The sequence below is a fragment of the Callorhinchus milii genome, unplaced genomic scaffold (assembly GCF_018977255.1).
Source record: "Callorhinchus milii isolate IMCB2004 unplaced genomic scaffold, IMCB_Cmil_1.0 Scaffold37, whole genome shotgun sequence".
NCBI lineage: Eukaryota > Metazoa > Chordata > Chondrichthyes > Chimaeriformes > Callorhinchidae > Callorhinchus > Callorhinchus milii.
Genome location: NW_024704778.1, coordinates 485,329 through 507,659, shown reverse-complemented (window position 1 = coordinate 507,659; position 22,331 = coordinate 485,329). Strand labels below are relative to the sequence as shown.

General features: G+C 44.8%; 1 protein-coding gene across 1 annotated transcript in view; it reads left to right on the top strand.

The window, feature by feature from the left end:
• LOC103190321 (pyruvate carboxylase, mitochondrial) overlaps positions 1 to 22,331 on the top strand; it is a 203,447-nt gene that overhangs the window by 27,963 nt on the left and 153,153 nt on the right. Inside the window, exon 10 of the mRNA XM_042345251.1 lies at positions 6,358 to 6,520. Within this exon, the coding sequence (XP_042201185.1) occupies positions 6,358 to 6,520 (163 nt within the window). The remainder of the gene's footprint in view (positions 1 to 6,357; positions 6,521 to 22,331) is intronic.

Sequence of the window (22,331 nt, the reverse complement as noted above, 5' to 3'; positions counted from 1 at the left end):
ATATCGTCCTTCCTTACTTCACTCGCCTCTGTCCTTCACGATGCGTGACGACGATATATATAAATGCAATTTGTTGTTTTCTGTCAATTCTCTAAATAGGGTATTGGATAAGTGCTTGAAAAAGAGGACTATTAAACATATTACAAATATCTCCAGCCTCTGACTGGTAAGCAAGGAGCCAGAGAGGAAAATTGCATTTAGACAGGGTCTTAACGCCTGAAAGGGTTTACAGTAATTACCGTCATGTTACTTTGAAGCGAATGACTGATTTAAAAGGATGATTGTTGGCCAAGATGCTGAGAGAAAAGTCCTTCTCGTATAAAGTCTGGGATCTTTAACAACAACACATTACATGTACGTAGCACCTTTCACGTCGAGAGGGCATCATCCCAAGAGGCGAATCAGGGATTTGGACCCGAGCTGGGGATTGGGATTAGGAAGGGTGGAGGGCGGGCAGGGTGGGGGTAGGAGGGTGACCTAAGGCGAGGTCGAAGAGGAAGGTCTTGAGATGAGTCTGCTGAGCAGAGGGAGCGCGCAGGTCGAAATGGAGTTAGTAGGTTACAGTGGTAGGGAGGAGCAAGGTCGTGGAGGGCTTAACATCCACTTGAAGAACAAACAGACTGAGTTAATATATTATCCAAAGGACGACACCGCAGATCATGTCCCCAATACTTCCCTGGAGTGTGCGTGGCGCTACCCATGTGAAGGCCGCTATATAAATCTTTGCCAGTCCTCAAGCAAAAATTCTCCAGGGCAATTGGTAGTTCACTTCACAGGCTGTTTGTGGCATCCTGTGCTGTGCACAACTGGCTGCCGCGTTTCCCCACAAAACCCACAGTCACTACACTTTACAGTATATCCTTGTGAAGCTCTTTGCGATGTCTCAATAATACAAAATTACATTTGTATAGCGCCTTTCACGTCAGGAGGAAGTCCCAAGGATCTGATAAGGCGCTGTATCATTATTATGTGAAACCTGCAGTTTACTGAAGTTTAAAAGGGGTGTCGCTGTGCATAATAATCCTGGCATTTGATGCTGTGTTTGGTGTGGGTTGGAGGCGGGGGAATGAATAGAGTGAAGCATTATTTGCTGGAGTTATTTAGTTGCACTGCATCGGTTAGCCATAAATCATTTGAGGTAAACAGATTGCATTGATTTACCCGAGTCACTTTCATGCTATGATCCAGTAATTGTTTGATTTTAATTTAAAAACTGCGAGTGTTGGGGAGGATGATGTGTGATTTCTTGTTAACACAGCTTATGTAAATGACAAGTGGGATGTCATTTTAAAAAAAAAAACTCTAATTTTGGAGTTCTGTAGCTTAGTAGTTAGAGCGCTCGCCTCACAAGCGAGAGGACCTGGGTTTGATTCCCGGGTGGGGCAGGGCAAAACCTTGGGTAAGTTTCTTTACTCCACATGTACTGCTGTTTACCTAGCAGTAAGCAGGAACGTGCTTGTTAATCGATTGGCGGATCTCTTGCCGAGGTTAATAATCCCTTCACAAAAAATAATAATAATTCGATCACTCAATCCACGACTGTTTGTGGGACACTGCTGTGCGCAATTGGCTGCTGCGTTTCGCCACAAAGTACGCAGTCACTGCACTTCACAGTACATGCTGTGAAGCGCTTTATCACGGTGTGATAAAATGCTGTATCAAACGCAAGGATGATTATTATTATCATCATCTCTGGGATTTCCACGTGGAGGTGGGACCCATGGAATTTTTAGTTTGGTTTGGAGACTCTGAAGCACAGTGATGGGTTTCCGCGTGTGTCAGATGCCCGGCATAAAACCAAAATGTCAGGAGGGTGTCTCAAAGTGCTTCTCAGGATGTACTATAAAGAACATAAGAAATAGGAGCAGGAATAGGCCATTCGGCCCCTCGAGCCTGCCCCGGCTGGTGGTAAAGTGGAGTGACTGTGTGTTGTGTGGGCAAGTAAACGATCCAGTAAGTGTTGTGGCTGTTTTTCTGGTGTAATTCATTGCGTAATTCAGTTTATACAACCTCTAGAGTAGAGTGAATGGACCGTGTGCCTTCCGGTCTGGGTACCACCACACTACTGTACCTTCTGACCTGGAGGCGAGACAGCTTCCAACTGCGACAAGCCGATTTAATGTGCTTAGTGTCTCGCCTCGTCATCGCACCTCCCTCACCTCCGTCGGAAGCACCTGTTTCCCACTCGCTTCCCTGCCAGACATCATGCGGGAACGGTGACCTGCTGTGCCACCAGCTGTCTAGCCTGGGTGTTCAATGCTTTCTAACTCAAACGTTAAAGGATGCTCGATTAGATTTACAAACGATGCCCTCGCTGTGAACGTGAGGAGACCTGAACACTTGCCCTCTCTTAATTCATTCAGCCAGTCCATATAGAAATCGGCATTCCTCCCAGCCACCCGCCCACCCCCTGAGGGGAAACAAAATTCTGAGATGCCTTGTCAGTCATGCTGTTTTAAGCAGCGTTTTCACCAGGGAATCCCCTTAAAAGACTTGCTGGATCTTGGCTTGGATCCGAGAGAAAGTCCATTACATTCCATCAATCCATCTCTGGGATTTCCATGTGTAGGTAGGATGTGTGGAATTCTCAGCCTGGTTTCGAGACTCTTTTAAGCCTGGTGTTGGGTTTCCGCGTGTGTCAGAGAATTGGCTGGCCAAAAATAAATAAATAATGTGTTTGGGGCAATGAGATTAAAAGATCTGACATTATCTATTAAAGTAGAAGAGTGGAATTGCACAGAAATGTTGGTGGAAACAGGCCATTTTCCCCACTCGTGCCTGTTAGTGTTAAAATTCCAGTCTTGCTTGGCTGAACGGTGTCTTACTGAATTTGTGTGTTTACTCTCACACAAAGGAAGCATTCAGCTCGGAGCTGTACTGATTCAACAATCATATCTTCAAGACTTTTCTATTCTGCGTGAGATAGCCTTGGGGCAGCATGTGGCTCTGCACGTGGGCTCTCTGTAGAGAGACAGACGACACAGTGCAAGTGCAGCGACTGACTGCACAGTGGAGGGGGGAGGGAGGGGGTGCTGGATGGAGGGGAGAGGGCAGGTTTTATAGGAGATTGGCTGAGTGGGGACGGGCAGATTGGGGAGACATGAAGATTGTATTAAACCGGGTGCAAGTTCAACTCAAAAAAAAAAATCGCATTACCTTCCTGTTACATTATTCACGAACTCTCAGTATCTCATGGTTAGTGTATAATACATAAAGGATAAATGGACTTTAGATTTTATATGAGGTTTGCTGTCTTATTTTATAGACCTTTTAATAATACTTAACCAGAGGCAGCTCGTTTTATTTTATTCTATTTTATTTTAAAGAAAGAACCAAATGGTTGGAACGTGTAATTTAATGCTGGTCGTGGGTGATGGTGAGGGGGAAGGAGGAGGAGGAGAATGAAACCTTTCAGCCCAAATTATTGTCCTGTCTGTCCAAAGCGGGAAATGAGTCAACATTCCCCATCCCCTCGATAAAATTGGTTGATCTCACTTCATAGCTGTTTGAGAGGTTTTGCTGTGAGCAAATTGGCTTCTGTTTTTGCCCACAAAATAACACTGCCCACTTATTTGTATCGGGATTTCTTCCCAACATAAAAAGGTGCTGCATCAAATACAATACAATACAAACGACAATTGTATAGCGCCTTTCATGTCGGGAGGACTTTCCAAGGCGCTGCACAGTCAGGGATTTGCTGGAAATGCAAGGATTGTTGTAAACGTTTAGAAATTTCATTCCTTTCATAGTCTCCACCACTAGCCCAGATCCTGGGTGTAATAATAATAATCCTTGCATTTGATATAGTGCCTTATCACGTCGTTGAAACCCCTCAAAGCGCTTCACAGAATATATTGTAAAGTGTAGAGACTGCGTTTTGTGGGTGAAACTCGGCAGCCAATTGCACACAGCAGTGTCCCACAAATAGCCGTGGATTTAGTGACTACTACATTTTTTGGGACGAGGGATTATTAACCCCGGAAAGCGATCCTCCAATCAATTAAGCTTTTTGAGATTGCAATAACAATGCTCTTTTGAATGGGTCACCTTCAACGGGGGGTGTGGGGGGGCTGTCAGAATATATCCTCCTGAAATAAAACAATGCATCGAATGCTGCATTCGCACCATACATCAACAGTGTTGGGAACCTTTGACATGTTTATGTTACATGCTGAAGCAATTATGGTGCAGCTTGGAGCTACGTCGTCGATAGAAAACAAAGGCTTTTCTCTTTCTGGTTTGTTTTTTAGATTGGGCAGTTAGCTCGAACCCTGATAAAAATGCACTTGGTGTCACCATTGACTTCTTTTATTGAAATATTTAAGAGCGAGTCAAACAGCCGTGGGGTAAGCACTTAGATTTAGGGCTAGGGGAGTTCTGGCAGTTGGAGGGAGAGTAAATAAAAATGTTCTTGACCTGGCTTTTCAACCAAATATATTAATCTCTCTCTCCTTGCTGGGAGGACTCTGGCTATGGCAATAAACAGCCAAAGCCCCACCTTGGCGTCACAGCAAGGGTTTAAATGCCACAGTGAAAAGCCTCTATTTAATTTTTAATAAAGCTCCATTTGTGTGCCGGGCACAGAGACCCAATGTTTTTGTTCTTGACAAAGTAGATTGTGAGATTCTGCTTCCAAGGCGCGGCACTTGTCAAAAGTCCAGACAACTCATTCCTGGATTTCAAGCTCTATCAAATTGAAGAAAGAAACCTTAGGCAAGTTTCCTTACTCCACGCGCACACACACCCACCTACCTCCCTCTGTTTACCTAGCAGGAAATAAGAACCCACTTGTTAGTTGATTGGTGGATCGCTTTCTGGGGGTAATAATGCCTTTTTTAAAAAAAAGTAAGAAATAAATAATTTGCTCATACTGCTGTGAACAATTGGCTGCTGCGTTTCTCTCACAAAATATACAGTCACTACACTTTACAGTATATTCCATGAAGCACTATGAGACGTCTCAACGACGTGATAAGGCGCTGTATCAAATGCAAGGATTATTATTATTCTGTCTTCTCTACAATTTCTGTTACATTGGGTGAGTGGGAGTACTTTTAACAAAACAAGATTCAGTTTCTTTCCTCTTCAAGTGCCGTGAAGTCTGAGCAGGAAAATGGTCCTTTGTGATAATCGTAACACCTCTCGTCCTGGGGATTCAAACACTATTTCTAATTATGTCATGCCTGCAAAATGTCTGCCTTAATGGGAATCATTTTCAAGAAGTGTTCAGGTAGATGAGAAAATGGGCCCGTTCCCATTCCTCACTTGACTTGTACTCAATGCCGGCAAATCATTGGCAATTATTCACACAGGATAATCATTTCATTCTTCTCTCCGTCTCCCATCATTTAGTCTGCTAATCTGCCTTCACCAAACACACCCGCTTTCAACCAGTCTCGGGAGAACAGTGCAGTGTTCTACACAGCGAAAGGTTGATTTAAAAGGGAATGGGGGGAAAGAGCAGGGTATGGGAGTGATGTCACTGAAGCATTGAGAACTTGTAGCACAAAGCGTCTTGAAAGTGCTTCTCGAGGAACTGCTAGCAGCTGACTTTCTGTTTATAAGACAGTGCCATTCATGGAGTGTTGTAGCTCAATGGTTAGAGAACTCGCCTCGCAAGCGAGAGGACCTGGGTTCGATTCACGGGCAGGGCGAAACCTTAGGCAAGTTTCCTTACTCCACACATGTACACCTCTGTTTACATAGCAATATTATTGTTATTGAACAACTCAGTCCATTTTTCATCCGTTGCCTTCTGGGGCCGTACGTTCCGCATTCTGGCAAACCCTCTGTGCGCAGAAATGTCTTGTGATTCCACTTGGGAAAGCCAGCGGTCCACACAAAACTGCTGATGAAGGAGAAGCATTGTGGCATCAGTCAGCATTAGTCTCCCCCCTGGTTGGGTAATGGTTGCAACTGAATTGTTTGTGATTTGGTAATGCTGTTCCTTGACTATGATGGATGGTATCCAGTTGTGGTGGGAGACATCAGGTTTGTTTAAATATTAATGGCAGCTGCAAGATAGAAAATGATGGGAGAGGAAATCATTCTGTCATTAAAGTCAAACTCCTCATCACCTCCCCCACTCCCCCTTTAAGTTCTCCTGACTGAACCCAAGTGATCGGTCTCTTGTCACCTCCCTCCGGCCATCACGGACCACACCCTCCGCTGGGTGAAATACGATTTCATAGAATCTTACATCAATTCACTTTACACTATATACAGTCACTACACGTTACAGTATATCCTGTGAAGCGCTTTGAGACGTCTCAACGAAATGATAAGGCACTGTATCAAATGCAAGGATTATTATTATAGTAACTCATCATCTTGTGTGTTTGTTTCCCTTGTACCCAGTGTTGATCTTGTTCACGCACAAATCCACGTGGCGGAGGGAAGGTCCTTACCGGAGCTTGGCCTGAAGCAGGAGACGATCCGCATTAATGGCTGTGCCATCCAGTGCCGTGTCACCACAGAGGATCCAGCCCGAGGCTTCCAGCCTGACACCGGGCGCATTGAGGTAAACCAACCAATAAACATCAGCTAACACTGGAGGTGGTGGCCTCACTGAGGTCGGGAGGGGGCCTGAATACCCCATTGTACCAACACTGGGGTCAAGGAGGAGAAACCTGGTCATTACTGTATGCACATTGTTAATGGTTTAATCAAGACCCTGAGGTTCTGCACAGGCTCCGCTTCGAACATGAAGACCTTCCTCTTCGACAGTGCCTCGGGTCACCTCCCCCCTCCCTCCCCCAGGTTTGGCGTCATGCTCTGCCACTGTCGAGCGCTCTGGGACACAACACTGTGTGAGGGGCGCTGTGCAAATGCAAGTTGTTGTTGTTGTAACATGGTGAGAGACCTCAGGTAGAGACTGGTTTAGAGTGTTCCAAATAGAAGTAATTCTGAAAGCAAACCCTTTTAGTTTTGCAGGAGGTAAAAATCAATGGCCAGCGGTAATTAATTAGGCATTGAATTACATGGTTATGACCTGACTGGAAGGTTGAGATCATTTCATAAAGTGTCCAGGATTGGATTGTGGTCTTGTGTTCACTGCGTTCAGCTGTGAACGGTCTGTTCCTGTGGCTCTGATCTGTTTTCGTAAGAGTAATATGGTGAAAATGGAAGCTTTCTGATCATCCATCTATTTGGCCTAACGCTGTGTTTTCTCTGTCTTTCTAATATATTTTTGTTCACTGTACACACCCATCTCTCTATCTATCTGACACGCAACGATCTCGGGGTTAATGTAAGACAGTTGGATTTTGTTACGTAAATAGCATTGGCAGGGAAACATATAAATCAACATTTCTATCTGTTGGTGTTTGTGTGATATATTTTTCTCCGCAGTACTCTTGATTTTGCATTCTCTTTTCAATCTCGGTGTCCTTTTCCCATGGTTTCTCAAGTTTAGATTTTAATTCCGCTGCTTGCAAAGGGCAAGTCGTGTTTCACTCGCCTAATTGACTTTTTGGGAACACGTTATGGATTTTTACAAAGCGTTTGATAAGGTTCCAGTGCTGAGAAAATTAAAGCATGCGGTGTTAAAGGTAACTTGGTGGCACGGCTGGAACAATAACTTGTGTTTACACAGCACCCCACACGCAGTCTCAGAGCGCTTGACAGTGGCGGAGCAGAAGACATATCTACAGTAAAACTCTCATAAGTCTCCTCTTTATAAAGTGGTGCATTCTTCCTCTTAACACAGTGAGCAGTGAGTCTGCACAGCCACTTCTGTTTTCCAGTTTGAGACGTGATTCAATCACATCAATGTGAATATGATACTAAAACTCGCTAATAGAGGCAGCAGATGGTGCTTAACCCAGGTAGCTGAACAGCCAGTCTATTACAACTATAACTTGACTTCATCACACTGATGTCAATGTAGTAGTAAAACTCCATTATCATCCAGATGGTTGTTAACCAGGTAGTTGTACAGCAATACTATCACAACTATTTATGTTAAACCATCTCTCTGGTATACCTGCTTTGGAAGAGACGTTAAACTGGGGCCTGTTCATGTAGACGGTGATGTTCTCATGATACTATTGGCAAACACAAGGCAGTTTGTTCTGCTGTCTTGGCCAACAACCTTCCAGGTCAATTGGTCACAATTTTTTACCTGTTGTTGAACTATACTGGTGTAAATATATACAATACAACAATGCAAAACTACATTTGTATAGCGCCTTTCACGTTGGAAGGACGTCCCAAGACATTGGATAGTCAGGGATTTGGACCCGAGTCAAATTTGCCGTCAAAGCCCTCCAAGGCCTTGCTCCTCTCAACCTCTGCCAACGCCATATAGACCTGTCCTCTCCAACCGCTCTTAATCCTTGAGTCAGCTCATGGGGTTTCCCACGCTCTGAGATGCAGCTCTCCAAACCTACCTCCTCCTTGGCTAGCTACCTGATAAGAAAACATGTGCAGGGTTGTGGGGTAAGAGGAGGGGGAGTGGGACTGGTTGGTAGCTCTTGCCACGATGGGCTGAATGGCCTCCTTCTGATTCTATGATCCTCGGAGCGTGGCAGATTATATAGAGTGGGGATTCCTGAGGAAATTGAATACAATTTCTGAAAGAGCAAGTGAACCAAAGTGCTCGACACCTAGCTTCTGTTATGGATACATGAAAGGATTGGGTCTTCCGAGACTCAAAAGATTTCACCAGCAATGCTCATTAATTAAACTTCAATCCAGACTAGCTGAAGAGAAACATTTCCAAGGCACTTAACCATGTTGCAGCAGGCTGGAGATCAATACTATTGGTCTATTATTTAACATAGTTTTGTCCTAGAAGTGGAGCATGAATGATTTATAATCTGGAAATTCATTTTTTTTGTTGCCTGAAATGTCCGTTCTTTGTCCTCTTTCTTTACCTTTCTCCGGTGTCGCGAGCATAAACAACAACAAATTGCATTTATATAGTGCAGGGTAGCGTTCCGGAGTGCTTGAAGCACCTCGCAAGTGAGAGGACCCGGATTCCTACTTACTGCTAGGTAAACAGAGTAAGGAAACTTGCCTCAGGTTTCGCCCTGACCCACCTGGGAATTGAACCCAGGTCCTTACTGCACATGCCTCAGATGACTTTTCCAGGAGTAATCCAAAAAAATCTGGTCTCTCAATTCACGACTGCTGTGCATAATTGGTTGCCATGTTTTGCCACAAAATACAGTCATTTCGCTTTCCAGTATGTTCTGTGAAGCGCTTTGAGATGTCTCACAGATGTGATAAGGCGCTGTATCAAATGCGAGGATTATTATGATTATTTACTATTACCAGATTCACATGTGAATGTCTTGGGAGGGTGTCACATGGGGGAACTCTCCATATTTGGGTGCATCACACTCTTATCTCTTCCAACGTCTAATGCCTGTGTGAGACTGACAGGTAGAAGCTTGCAGCAGAGAGACTGTTCCAGGCTCCACAGCAATTTCAGTCTGTAAATCATCTGACCTAAATTACTCACTACAAATGTTTTGCGCCTCTGACAAGTAATGGGTCTATTATTAAAATTCCAGTCGTCAGGAATGTCAAGTCCTGAGTCAATGCCTCCTGTTTTACCCTGGCTGGCTCTCATCATGTTCTCCATTAATGATTTAATGGTTCAATCTTCACATCGTTCCTGCACATTGTATTCGAGTCAGTGCCACACTCGGTGTCTGTGTGTGGGAAATGGAGCGATGCTCTAACGAAGTCAGACGCATATTTGTGATGTTGAACCTGTGGAGGTGCCGGGCTTATTGCGGTACCTGTTACTTGTCAGAATGTGAGTGTGTTGCCGACCGCAGGCCGCTGTGATGCTCTGCAGAGGACGCTATTCTCACTGAGCTCACTGGCCAGTCAAGGTGTCTGACACACGTGGAAACCCATCCCCGTTGCTTAAGAATATCCAAACCCAACTGAGAATTCCATGCCTCCCACCTCCACATGGAAATCCCAGAGATGGATTATTGGAATGGAATGCACTCGCTCTGTCTCTCTCGCTCCACTTGGAGGGACGCCCCCCCGCTTACCTAATTCTGGATAGTATTAGGCGCAGGTTGGCAAGAGGCAAGGCTTGGGGGGAGCCCAGAGTGTATTAAAAGAATAGTTACAAATTTGGTCACTCAACCCACGACTCTTTGTGGGATGCTGCTGTGTGCAATTGGCTGCCGCGTTTCGGCCACAAAGTATACAGTCACTGAACTTTATAGTATATTCTGTGAAGCGCTTTGAGACTTGACAATGACACGAGAAGGCGCTATATCAAATGCAGGTATTATTGTTGTATGGTGCTGTGTCCAAGAATCTTAATATATCTAGAATCCAAATGTATGATCCCTGTGTAGCTTCCTTCCACATTCACAATGAAACAGAAAGCTTTGAGGAGTGGAAAATAGGCGAGAAATGCGGTGAAGTCTTTGATTCAATTCAAGATGTTATAACACGAGGCTGGAAATTGGTTTTCACCCTCCTTTCCCTCAGAATGCAAACAGTCCCTTTGGCAGCATTTGTTGTATTCTGTTTTGCTTTGAGCTGATGCTCTCAAACGCTTTGTGACACATTTTAGTGAATGAATTATCTCTCATGTAATGTGTGTTTACATTTATAATGGGTATGTGGACATTACAAAGAGGTGTTCCATGTAGATTTGAAAAAACCTAACTTGCCTCTCGGTGAATATGAATTGTTTTTTAGGTGCGATGGGGTGTGGGGTGGGAGGGGGGAGTCTACAGTTATTATTCAAACGAATCTAGCTGCAGAAACAGGGCTAGAGATGGATATTACCTTTTAAAGTATTAATCTTAAGAGTAGAGGCATAATGGAATCTGGCGCTACTCCAGAGAGAGGCAATCTGAATAGCAATTGTAAGTGAGAAACGGTGAGATGAATAATTCTGCTCGACTGGCTGGCTGACTGACTGAAATACTGGAGTTTTTGATATTTGAATGGAAATTAATTTACCTCCGTTCTGCTGGCTTCATTGTGAATGTATTACTGAAGGATTGAATTGAAATGGAGATGAGTGTATGCCTGTTTAATGAGAAAAAGTTAACATTTTAGGACAGCTATTGAATATATACTGTATTTCCCACGTCAACAAGTTATTGCTGGTGATCGCTAGATAATGTTGTTAAGGGCTTATGATGATTCGAGGTAATGTTTGTGCATAGAAGAGCTATAGTATTCTGCTATCTTCAGCCTTGAGAGTTTAATGCTTCTCCAGCTGTCTTGTGTGCAAATTGTTGCTCAATGCCCAGTCTACTTACATCTGCCTTCAGGACCTGGTACCTCCTTAACTTTCTGACCTGCTTTCTCTCCATTTCACTACCCGCTGCCTCCTCTCGACTGGCTCCAGCCTCCTTACCCCCTCCTTCCCCTCTTTTAGATCATGACTGAAGACTCCTCATCTACCATGCAAGGCACTGAGTTTCGAGGGGCAGTTTTAGTAATGACATCTGAAGTTCTGAGACCAGAGGAGATGGTGAGGCCAAGATCTTAATAGATTAAGAAGGAATAAGAGTGTAGCCATCGAAGTCAAGAGGTTGTAGCAGTTGACTTATCTCGTGCCTTTCACCAATTGAAAGAAAATAGATTTGTACTGCACTGTTGCAGGGCATGGCACAGGTCAGGGTTAACTGATTAAACCATTGCTAGTGAGACAAGTGAATGGTGTGTGTGTGTGGGTTGGGAGCATAAGTGTGTGTGCTGGGAGAATGCCATCTGAAGGAAGCTTGAACGTAAAGTGGATCATCAGCAGGAAGGTGCCCAGGATTGGGTGCTGAGCCCCAGTGGGTGGTTGTGAAGTAATGGAGGATTGACATGGTAGAGTTGCAGCATCCAGTTGTGCAAGAAACTAGAATTGAGGGCAATAAAGTAAGTCATTAAATCCAGGGATGATTTAACGCTAACGGTGTGTGTTAATTCCATTTCCTCACACTGCTTTGACTGAGTAATTCCTCAAAGGCAGTTTTCCACAGACTCACTCATGAGTGCTTACAGTTGAATTAAAATGCGTGTTAAGATCTTATCTTCCAGTGTGCTGACTGTGTTTTTGTGAAACGCGTTAGCCATTTTGCCTGCAGCATGTTCCAATAAACAACCGTGAAAGGATGGCCAATTTATTATAATAATAATCATTGTATTTGATGTAGTGCCTACCGCATGGTTAAGACGTCTCAAAGCGCTTCACAGCATATACTGTATAAAGTGTAGTTACTGTGTATTTTGTAGGTGAGCTGCGGCAGCCAATTGCACACAGCAGTGTCCCACAAACAGTCGTGGATTGAGGGACCACGTTATTTTTTGGAGGGATTATTACCCCTGGAAAGGTATCCGCCAATCGACTAACAAGTAGGTTCCTACTTATTGCTAGGTAAACAGAGCTGTGTGGAGTAAGGAAACTTGCCTAAGGTTTCGCCCCGCTGGCTTGTGAATCAAACCCGGGCCCTCTCGCTTGCAAGGCAAGTGCTCTAACCACTGAGCGACAGGGTTCCACACTTCTTGACCTAGAGGGAAAAATTATACCAGTGAAGCTGCCACTTAAAATATCTATCTGCTCTCTCTTGGTGACATCATCCGCAAACATTGGGTCAGCTTCCTCATGTGTGCGGATGACTCCCAACTCTATTTCTCTAATTCTCTGCCTTGACTCCAGGACCCACTGCTGACCTGACAGATTGTCTGTCAGACATCAAGTCCTGGATGAAAGCTGACTTTCTTCAGTTGAACGTCAAAAGACCGAGGCTCTCCTGATTGGCTCGCGTCAGGCGCTGACAGCATCACCATCCATGGCCGCTCACTCCACCGCGCTAAGCCAGTCCCGAACCTTGGGGTCTTGTTTGACCCTCAGCCATCCTTTCTACCCCACATCTGTGCCATGACCCGCTCTGCCTTCCCCCACCTCCCCAGCATCGCCCGTCTCCACCGCTGTCTCATATCACAGGCCCCCGAGACCCTCAAACACGAGTTCATAACATCCTGACTATGCAAACTCACTGCTTGTCGGTCTTCCCAACTCCTCCCTCCGTAGGCTACAGATCATCCAGAACTCTGCAGCCCGTGTCCTCTCCCGCACCAGGCTCTGTGACCCTATCACCCCCATCCTCGCCCGACTCCACTGGCTTCCCATCATATGAGCATACAGTTCAAGATCCTGGTCCTCACCTTGAAAGCCCTCCATGGCCTTGCTCCCCCCGACCTCTGCGACCTCCTAACCCCCTACCATCCTGCTCACTCCCTCCGCTCAGCGGCTCCAGCCTGCTTCATGTCTCCGCTTAACCCACCCCACTGTTGGCAGGCGGACCTTCAGCCACTCTGCCCCCACCCTCTGGACCTCCAACCCACAGTCCCTCCGCCTCGCCCCCTCCTTTGCCTCCTTCAAGACCCATCTCAAGAATCTCCTCTTCGACCGTGCCTTTGATCACCCTCCTGCCCCCCGTGCCCTCCACCCTCCCCAATCCCGATCCCCAGCTCGGGTCCGAAACACTGACTGTCCAGTGCCTTGGATCGTCCTCCCAATGTGAAAGGCCCTATACACATGTCATTTTGTTGTTGTTAAAAGGTTGCTTGCTCATCGACCACTGGTTCTGCATGTCATAAGAACCAGTGTGTACTTGTGAGCTGGGCCCTCTGGATTTTTACTGTAAGCACTTAAAAACTAGTTGATATATTATTGCTGCATTTTAGCTCCTAAAATGATTCATTATGCTGTCCTGTCAGATCAGCATGCAGTTCAGTTTGTTACTGATAGGATCAGGAAATCATACTCTGTCTCAGTAAGTGGGTGGGGAGCAGAAGGTCATTGCTGTGAACAGGCTAATGGATATTCTACTGCATTGCCACATGATGCTCAGTGCTATTAAGGAACGCTGCCTGATCACTACTGTGCCTGCACACACTTGATTTCTGTTATGCTTTCAGACTGCCGATCGGAGATATTGTGTTCGCCTGATATACCGCACCTCTTTGTTTCAAAGTTTTGTTCCAGTAATGTATATTTCGCCCCCCACTCCTCTGTTCTACAGGAGGGGGAAGAGATAATAATTCTTGCATTTGATATAGCGTCTTATGACATAGTTGAAACGTCTCAAAGCTCTTCACAGGATAACTGTAAAGATCTCACCTCCTCTTGTGCTGAGATCCTGATTCTCAACATTGTCACCTGGAGGAGGGGTGTTTGGATGCACCCTCTTCTGCAAGCTCCACTAGCTCAGTGTTAGAGCTCTCACCTCCCAAGCGAGAGGACCTGGGTTTGATTCCTGGAAGAGCGAAACTTTAGGCAGGTTTCCTTTCTGCATACACACGCCTCTGTTTACCAGCAGTAAGTAGGAACCCGTTTGTTAGTCAATTGTCGGATTGCTTTTCTGGGGTTAATAATCCCTCGAAAAAAATATAAAAAATTGAGCGGTCACTCAATCCACAACTGTTTGTGGGACACTGCTGTGCACAATTGGCTGCCGCATTTCGCCCACAAAATATACAATTCACTTTACACTATATTCTTTGAAGCGCTTTGAGACAACTCAACGAATCGCAAACCAAGTTGAAGGATTTTTATTTCAAATATTAATGGCTGGTAACTTTCAGTGAGCCCTTGAGATGTTAAAGGCCAGAAAAGTGCTGGTTTGAATCCCCGTTATCTGATCTCAGCCATTTGCCGACTAATGAATTCTGTTGGATCTTGCTAGACGTGAAAAATAGCCTTGCTTTCTGGGGGGAAGAGAATTCCAGGTTTGCATCGCTCAAGGCATGTGTATGAGGTAAAGTGGATTAGATAATTTGCTCATGGTTGTGTTCTCTCGATAATGGGTTATTAAATTCTTCTTAAAATGCATAGAGATTTAATGATCCTTTTTTTTTCTTTAAAAAAATTCGGCAGATTAATTGTTCTGCAAGGAATGGGGTTGTCCTGGGATTGCAAACCTGGTGAATTGTTCTTCATTTTATGCCATAAACCGCGCTTCCTATCAGTCTTGGCATTACTTTTCCCGGGGTAATAATCCCTTCAAAAATAAATAAGTAAATAAATAAATAATAATAATTTAGTCACTTCATTCAAGACTGTTTGTGGGACAATGCTGTGCGCAATTGGCTGCCGTGTTTCGCCCACAAAATAGTCACTACACTTTACAGTATATGCTGTGAAGCATTTTGAGACGTCTTGAAGACATGATCAGGCGCTGTGTCCAATGCAAGGATCATTATTATTACTTGGCATTCTCCAGGCTCTGCTCTGTTTTGAGTTCCGCCATTTGATCACTCTCTGATCTCTTATTTCTTTTAGCTTTTGCTGTTTGCACGTGGGCTGTAATAAAACGTTCCCCACTGTAAGGTGAGAAGGAGCCATTGTTCATGCCCTTCTTGTGTGGCACAGCCGGTACAATAAGGCAATCATTTCTCTGGTACTTTGCTGATTCAGCGGGTGCCTCTGCAGTGAACGCAAGTCTCAGGTGGGGCTGCATAATAACAGTACTACTAATAATAATGCAGCAGTCGTATTTGAAGCAGTGTTTTGCTATCCTGTAACATGGGACCCATGCTCCGCCTTGCTTCCTATCAGGGAGAATAATCTCTTGCATTAGCACTTAGCCTTGTAAAACCGTGCTGGGCACTCACTCCAAGGCAATCATTAAAAGGGAGAATATATATTTTTTACTGTAAATACATAAGTCCCCTCTTTCCTCACATTGTGGCGTGTGGAGCTGCCCAGCCCTTGAAACTTATTAAGGATTACGACAACAGCAACATGACATTTACACAGCACTTTTCATGAGGACGTTCCAAAGCACTGGACAGTCAGGGATTTGGACCCGAGCAGGGGATTGGGTTCAGAAGGATGGGGGTAGGAGGACATCTCAAAGTGTTTTGCTGGATATACTGTAGTGACTGCATTTTGTAAGTAAACATTGCAGCCAATTGGCACAGAGCAGTGTTCCGCAAGCAGCCCTGAAGTGAGTGACCCATTTTATCGCAAGGATTGTTGGCCTGGACACCGGGGGGAGAGAGAGAAACTCCCTTCTCCTTTTAAGTAGCGCCACGGGATCTTTGAAGTCTGCCCGAACAGGCAGACAGGCCTACATTAATGTCTCATCCGACAGATGGCATTGCACTGGAGTGTCAGTCTGGACAATGAGCTCAGGGAGGGAGAATCTCTCTTTTGGGTCCATTACAGTCAATCTCTCTGTGTCTGTCTGTCTGTCTCTCTCTCTGTCTCTGTGTCTCTCTCTGTCTGTCTCTCTCTCAGTGAGAAGCCATGTTATTTTTGGTTTGTTTGGCAGCCACAAGTGGTTTGGCTTTCCTGACGTTACATGTTTGAAGCTTGAAATGTGCTCTTTTCATTTTGGGAGGACGTCCCAAAGGCACTTCACATAGTGCTGGGAAGTGTAGTGACTGTGTGATTCGTAGGTGAATCATTGAAATGACCACAGAAGGAAACCTCTTGGTCCATCTCACCTTTGCTGGTGGTAACTTCTCCACTAGACACTGTTGTGAGAAAAATCTCTGAGCTTAACGTAGAAATACGCAGACTGGAGGGACGAGCTTCGGTTTGGTTTGCTGTCTTGAGATGATATGCGCTGATTAAATGGACATGTGAGGCTATAGCCTGTAGCAATGTGGAGCTTGATTATTCAGCCGAACTATCATCACCGTTTAATTATAACTATTTAATTATTTCTATATTTGATGTTTCTTTTTCTCTCTTGGAAAGGGAAAAAGCGTGTCTTTCAAACCATTGACAACTCTGGCGGTCAAAAGAACCGCTCTACTTTAAGAACAGTGTTTAGACCAGTGTGTGAAGCGGTGATTAATTATTGCTGTATTGAAGTATTTGCTTGTGTTGGTAATTATAAGCTGGGGGCTTGAAATCCATGTGCAGGAAAGAGAGGAAAAATAATTAGTGTTCTTGTCTTCATAATGGTGCACAGATGGGAGTCCTGAGTGGTATATTTAAAACATGGTAATATAAAAGAACATTTTGTTTTCTTTTCAGTTCATAGAGAAATACGTTAAATCCTCTGGAGATTTTTTTTAGCAGCAAGTCTTATAGTAGCACCTGCTCGTCTCTTCTTTCTGCCCAGTTTCAGTGGGTTTGTATAATAACCATAATAATAATCCTTGCATTTGATATAGCACCTTATCACGTCTTCGAGACGTGTCAAAGCACTTTGCAGAATATACTGTAAAGTGAATTGACTATGTTTTGTGGAGAAACGTGGCAGCCAATTGCGCACAGCAGCGTCCCACAAACAGTCGTGGATTGTGTGACCATATTATTGTTATTATTTTTGAAAGGATTGTTACCCCCGGAAATCAATCCACCAATTGACTAACAAGCGGGTTCCTACTCACTGCGAGGTAAGCAGAGGAGTGAGTGTGTGTGGAATAAGGAAACTTTGCCCTGTCCCACCTGGGAATCGAAACCGGTCCTCTTGCTTGCGAGGTGAGTGAGCTAAACACTGAGCTACACTACTCCACGTTTAACCCTCTGGAGATTTTTTTTTGTGTAGCAGCGAGTCCCACAGTATTACCTGCCTGTCTCCCTTTTTTCTGCACCTTCTCAGTGGGTTCATTTCTGCACAGTGCTTTGTGGCACGGGTGGGGGTGGGGGTGGGGGGAGGTGGGGGGGGAGAGAAAAGAGATGGCGTGGAATTGATGGTGACTCTCTAAAATGTGGCATATGCTGTGGGATCCGCGGTTGCTGCTGAGAAGCATCCGGAAAGCTTGTTACGATCCCGCAGGGCATTTGTTTGTCATTCCCTGCGACGACGTCCTGATAAATTCAGAAATAAGAAGCTAGTCAATTTAATTTGAAATTTGTGGAGTCCTGTAGCTCAGTGGTTAGAGCACTCGCTTTGCAAGTGAGAGACCTGAGTTCAATTCCAGGCAGAGGGCGAAACCTCGGGCGAGTTTCCTTACTCCACACAGAGCCTAATAATAATCCTCCAAAACCAAAAACAATAATAAATTGGTCATTTTCAATCCACGACTGTTTGTGGGACATTGCTGTGCGCAATTGGCCGCCGCGTTCGCCCACAAATATACAGTCAATTCACTTTGCAGTGTGTTCTGTGAAGCGCTTTGGGACGTCCTCCCGACGTGAAAAGCGCTATATCAAATGCAAGGATTATTATTATTATTAGCACAATAATTTAGTACGTAGCTCTTTCAAAGAGCAGACACAGGCACGATGGGCCGAATGGCCTCCTGTGCTGCAAGATTTTATGAATTATTTTTTGAAGGGATGATTGCCCCCCGGAAAGCGATCCGCCAATCAACTAAAAAGCGGGCTTCTGCTTTCTGCTAGGTACATAGAGGCGCGCGCTCGTGCGTGTGTGCGTGTGTGTAGTAAGGAAACTTGCTGAAGGTTTCACCCTGACCCGCCCGGCTCAGCCTCTCCACACGTGCGGTCGTGTGTGTTTTGTTGCCAGTCAGAGACATTCCGTCATTGTGTGCAGTCTCCTCGGCTGCCACAGCCTCACACTGCTGTTTCCAGGGAGATCAGAGCAGTGTCCTCATCCTGCTTGCCCTCCCCTCCCCTCCCCTCCCTCACAAAGGATGCTTCTCTTCCTAAAGCAATCTGATTTATGCGCACACACACATGCAATCCTCCAGGGAGCAGAAGCACGACTCTACTTGAGAAAAGCCTTGCCAGGCTCAGTCCTCGCTCAGGGAAGCGAGGGGAGGAGGGGGAGAAGAGGAAAGCCGCAGAAATCTTTAGCTTTGATGTGCAATGATGAATATCGACCTTCAATGCTGTGCCACTACATTTTAAAACTATCTTGTCAGGCGCGACCATATCTAAGAGTGCTGTTGTCAAAAAAAACATGGCATCTATAATGCAACCAGCGTTTCTATTATAGATATTCTGCAGTGTCTCAATTTTTGTATTTATATCTATTTTTCTCTCCAAAATAAAATCCTCCCCTGAAGTTGAACATGTTTCTGCATGGCTTCGGGTTACTGAATATTCCCCTTGTTACACAGATCTAAAGAACCTTAGTCATTATTTTTACATGAAAATGGTATTGAAATGATAATAATAATCCTTGCATTTGATACAGCACCTTATCACATCTTCTAGATGTCTCAAAGGTTTCACTGAATATACTGTCAATTGAATTTACTGTGTATTTTGTGGGTGAAATGCAGCAGCCAATTGCGCACAGCAGTGTCCCACAAACAGTCGTGGATTGAGTGATCAAATTATTATTTTTTTGTGAAGGGATTATTAACCTCGGCAAGAGATCCGCCAATCGATTAACAAGCACGTTCCTACTTACTGCTAGGTAAACGGAGGTATGTGGAGTAAATAAACTTGCCCAAGATTTCTCCCAGACCAGGAATCGAACCTGGGTCCTCACTTGCAAGGCAAGTGCTCTAACCGCTACACTACAGGACTCCACATGCGAATGAGAACTACCTTTGAACTCCTTCGGTTTGCAGATAGCAGGTCTGCAGCAGATGCCTCTGAATTTTTGATGAAGGCAGCGTTGTGTGGTTTTTTGATATTCAGAAGAGCGCTCAGCATATAAGGGCCCCTTATGAATGTTTTAGAAGCTGTAAGTATGATCCTTATAATGCCTAAAGCTGTCATCCTTCACTGATGCTTCGTAATAAGCTGTACGTCAGCACATAGCTCAGTAGACATGACACACACACACACACACACACACGAGGGCTAGGGCGGGTGGTGCAGTGTTATAGCATTCAAGAAATAAAAGAATGGGGCTCTGTCTCTACAGTATTCTGATATTGGCTGTGCCCCTCACATTGATGTCTGATATAAGGAACATAGGATGTGATTAGGCACTATAAAATATAATAATCCTTGCATTTGCCTTATCACGACTTTGAGACGTCTCAAAACGCTTCGCAGAATATACCGTAAAGTGTAGCGACTGTGTGTTTTGTGGGCGAAATGCGGCAGCCAATTGCACACAGCAGTGCCCCTGGATTGAGTGACTAATTTATCATTGTTAAAAGGTGTAAGCCATAGGGGCTGATGCACTTCCTCACGCCCAACTGTCTAGTCTGTAACTGTCTCATCACAGACTCAGTGAGTTGCCAAGGAGCACAGTGAGCGAGGACTTGGTATGGCATGATAAATATTTATCAGGAGCACAAACCCACATGCCCTCAACAGCCTAATCTAATTACAAGATGGTGATTATGTTCTTAGCTGTACAGGGGGTCATGAGAGTAAAAAAAAAATCCCTTAAAGGCACTATTGATTTCTTAGAAAATATGACTTAACCTTTCTTTCAGTGGGATTGTCAGGCAATACAGGAGGAGGCCATGTGGCCCGGCTAACCTCTCCCGTGCCAGAGTATCCACTGGAGCTAACTACTCCAACTTCTTTCCTCGTTGTGTCTGCTGGTGCTCGCTCCCCTCCTGGAAACCCATCACCGTGCTTCAGCATCCAAACCAGAGTGTTTCATATAAGAGATAACAATCCCTCCAAAAATAGAAAAAGAATAATAATTTGGTCACCCAATCCACGACTGTTTGTGGGACAATGTTGTGCGCAATCGGCTGCCTCTTTTCGCCCACAAGATACAGTCACTACACTTTACAGTGTTTTCTGTGAAGCGCTTTGAGATGTTTCAATGACGCCTTATCAACTTCAAAGATTATTATTATCTGTGAGTGGGACACAGTGGTGGGATCTGATATCCTTCACAGTCTGTTTTTATGGACATAAAACATCCTGGTATAATGGGTTCACCTTGTACTTCTTTTCAGCTCTGGAAGCAGCTTAGTTTCATCTTTGACAGCCACATTGAAGCGTTCAGCTGCACTATAGCATTGTGAACATCGTGTGTGAGAAGGATTTGAAGGAAACTGCTTATAAATGTTGGATTGTCAGAGAATGCCTTCCTTCGCAGTTAGACCAAGTTGCTGGCTGGCTGTGCTTTCAGCTGGACGTTAAAGATCCAGTTACCTCAGAAACGAGAGGGAGTTTCTCCCTATGTCCTGGCCAGCAATCCTCTAGATTAATTGGAAATTCATCTTGCGTCTGTTTGTGGGATCTTGCTGTGCATAAATGGCGTTTACTAAAAACAATAATTACCGTGAAGTGTTCTGAGATGTTTTGACATGGTGAGACTCTGTAAAAATGTAGGTTCTTTTTTTTCTTTCATGCTACATGAAACAGTCAGTGGAGTCAGTGAGGGAGACAGCAGCCATTTCATTATAATACTAACGTTTGCATTTAATATATCACCTTATCCTGGCTTCGAGGCGTCTTAAAGCCCTTCACAGAACTGGTACCCCTCACCTGCCTCACACCTCACACCCCTCCTGGCGAGTGACTGAAAGAAAGACAGCGCAGGGTTGCAAAGAGGAAGAATGTTCTGAAAAGACCATAAATTTACATTTTCAATGTCTGATATAAATAGATTAGTGTTGCCAGCAGCAAAATGTTATTGTTGTGTGCGCAACTGAGGATAACTTGTTGATAGACTCATCGCTTGCGAGCTAGCATCGCGTCTCCTCCACCCACACACATTGCGGTGTGCCGCTTGCTTCATTTCGAGGTCATGCCTCTATTAACATGAGAACATCTAGTGGATTCCTGTAGTTCAGTGGTTAGAGCGCTCGCCTTGCAATTGAGAGGACCTGGGTTCGACTTCTGGGTGGGCCTAAACCTTAGGCAAATTTCCTTACTCCACGCACGCGCCTCTGTTTACTTTGCAGTAAATAGGAACCCGCTTGTTTGTGGTTTGGCGGATTGCTTTTACAGGGGGATAATAATCCCTTAAAAAAAAATTGTGGGTCGCTGCTGTGCGCAATTGGCTGCCGTGTTTCACTCACAAAGTATACAGTCAAAGACGTGATAATGCGCAATATCAAATGCAAGGATTGTTGTTATACTAACATGAGAATATCTAGTGTGCGAGGAGGCTAACTGCGAGGCACAGTGGTAGCTGGAGGTTACAGAAACACATTTGTGCATTGTGTGGGGGGGAGGGGGACAGGATTGTTTTGGTAGTTGTTTCCGTAGCGTGTGTCAGCCTCAGAAAGCAGCAGATGGCGATGAGTGATAAATGCGTGAAATCAGCCAGAGAAACCTATGGGCTAATTGCTTTAGTAAGAGCTGCTGCTATCTCTGATCGGAATAGAGCAGTGGTGTCTGTTCAGAGTTACAATGGTAACTCGATAACCAGCACCTCTTTCCTTCAATGTAGGAAGTCCTGTAGCGTAGTGGTTAGAGCACTCGCCTCACAAGGGAGAGGACTTGGGTTTGATTCCTAGGCAAGTTTCCCTCCTCTACACACACGGCTCTGTTTACCAGCAGTACGTAGGAACCCGCGTGTTAGTCGATTGGCGGATCACTTTCTGGGGGGGTA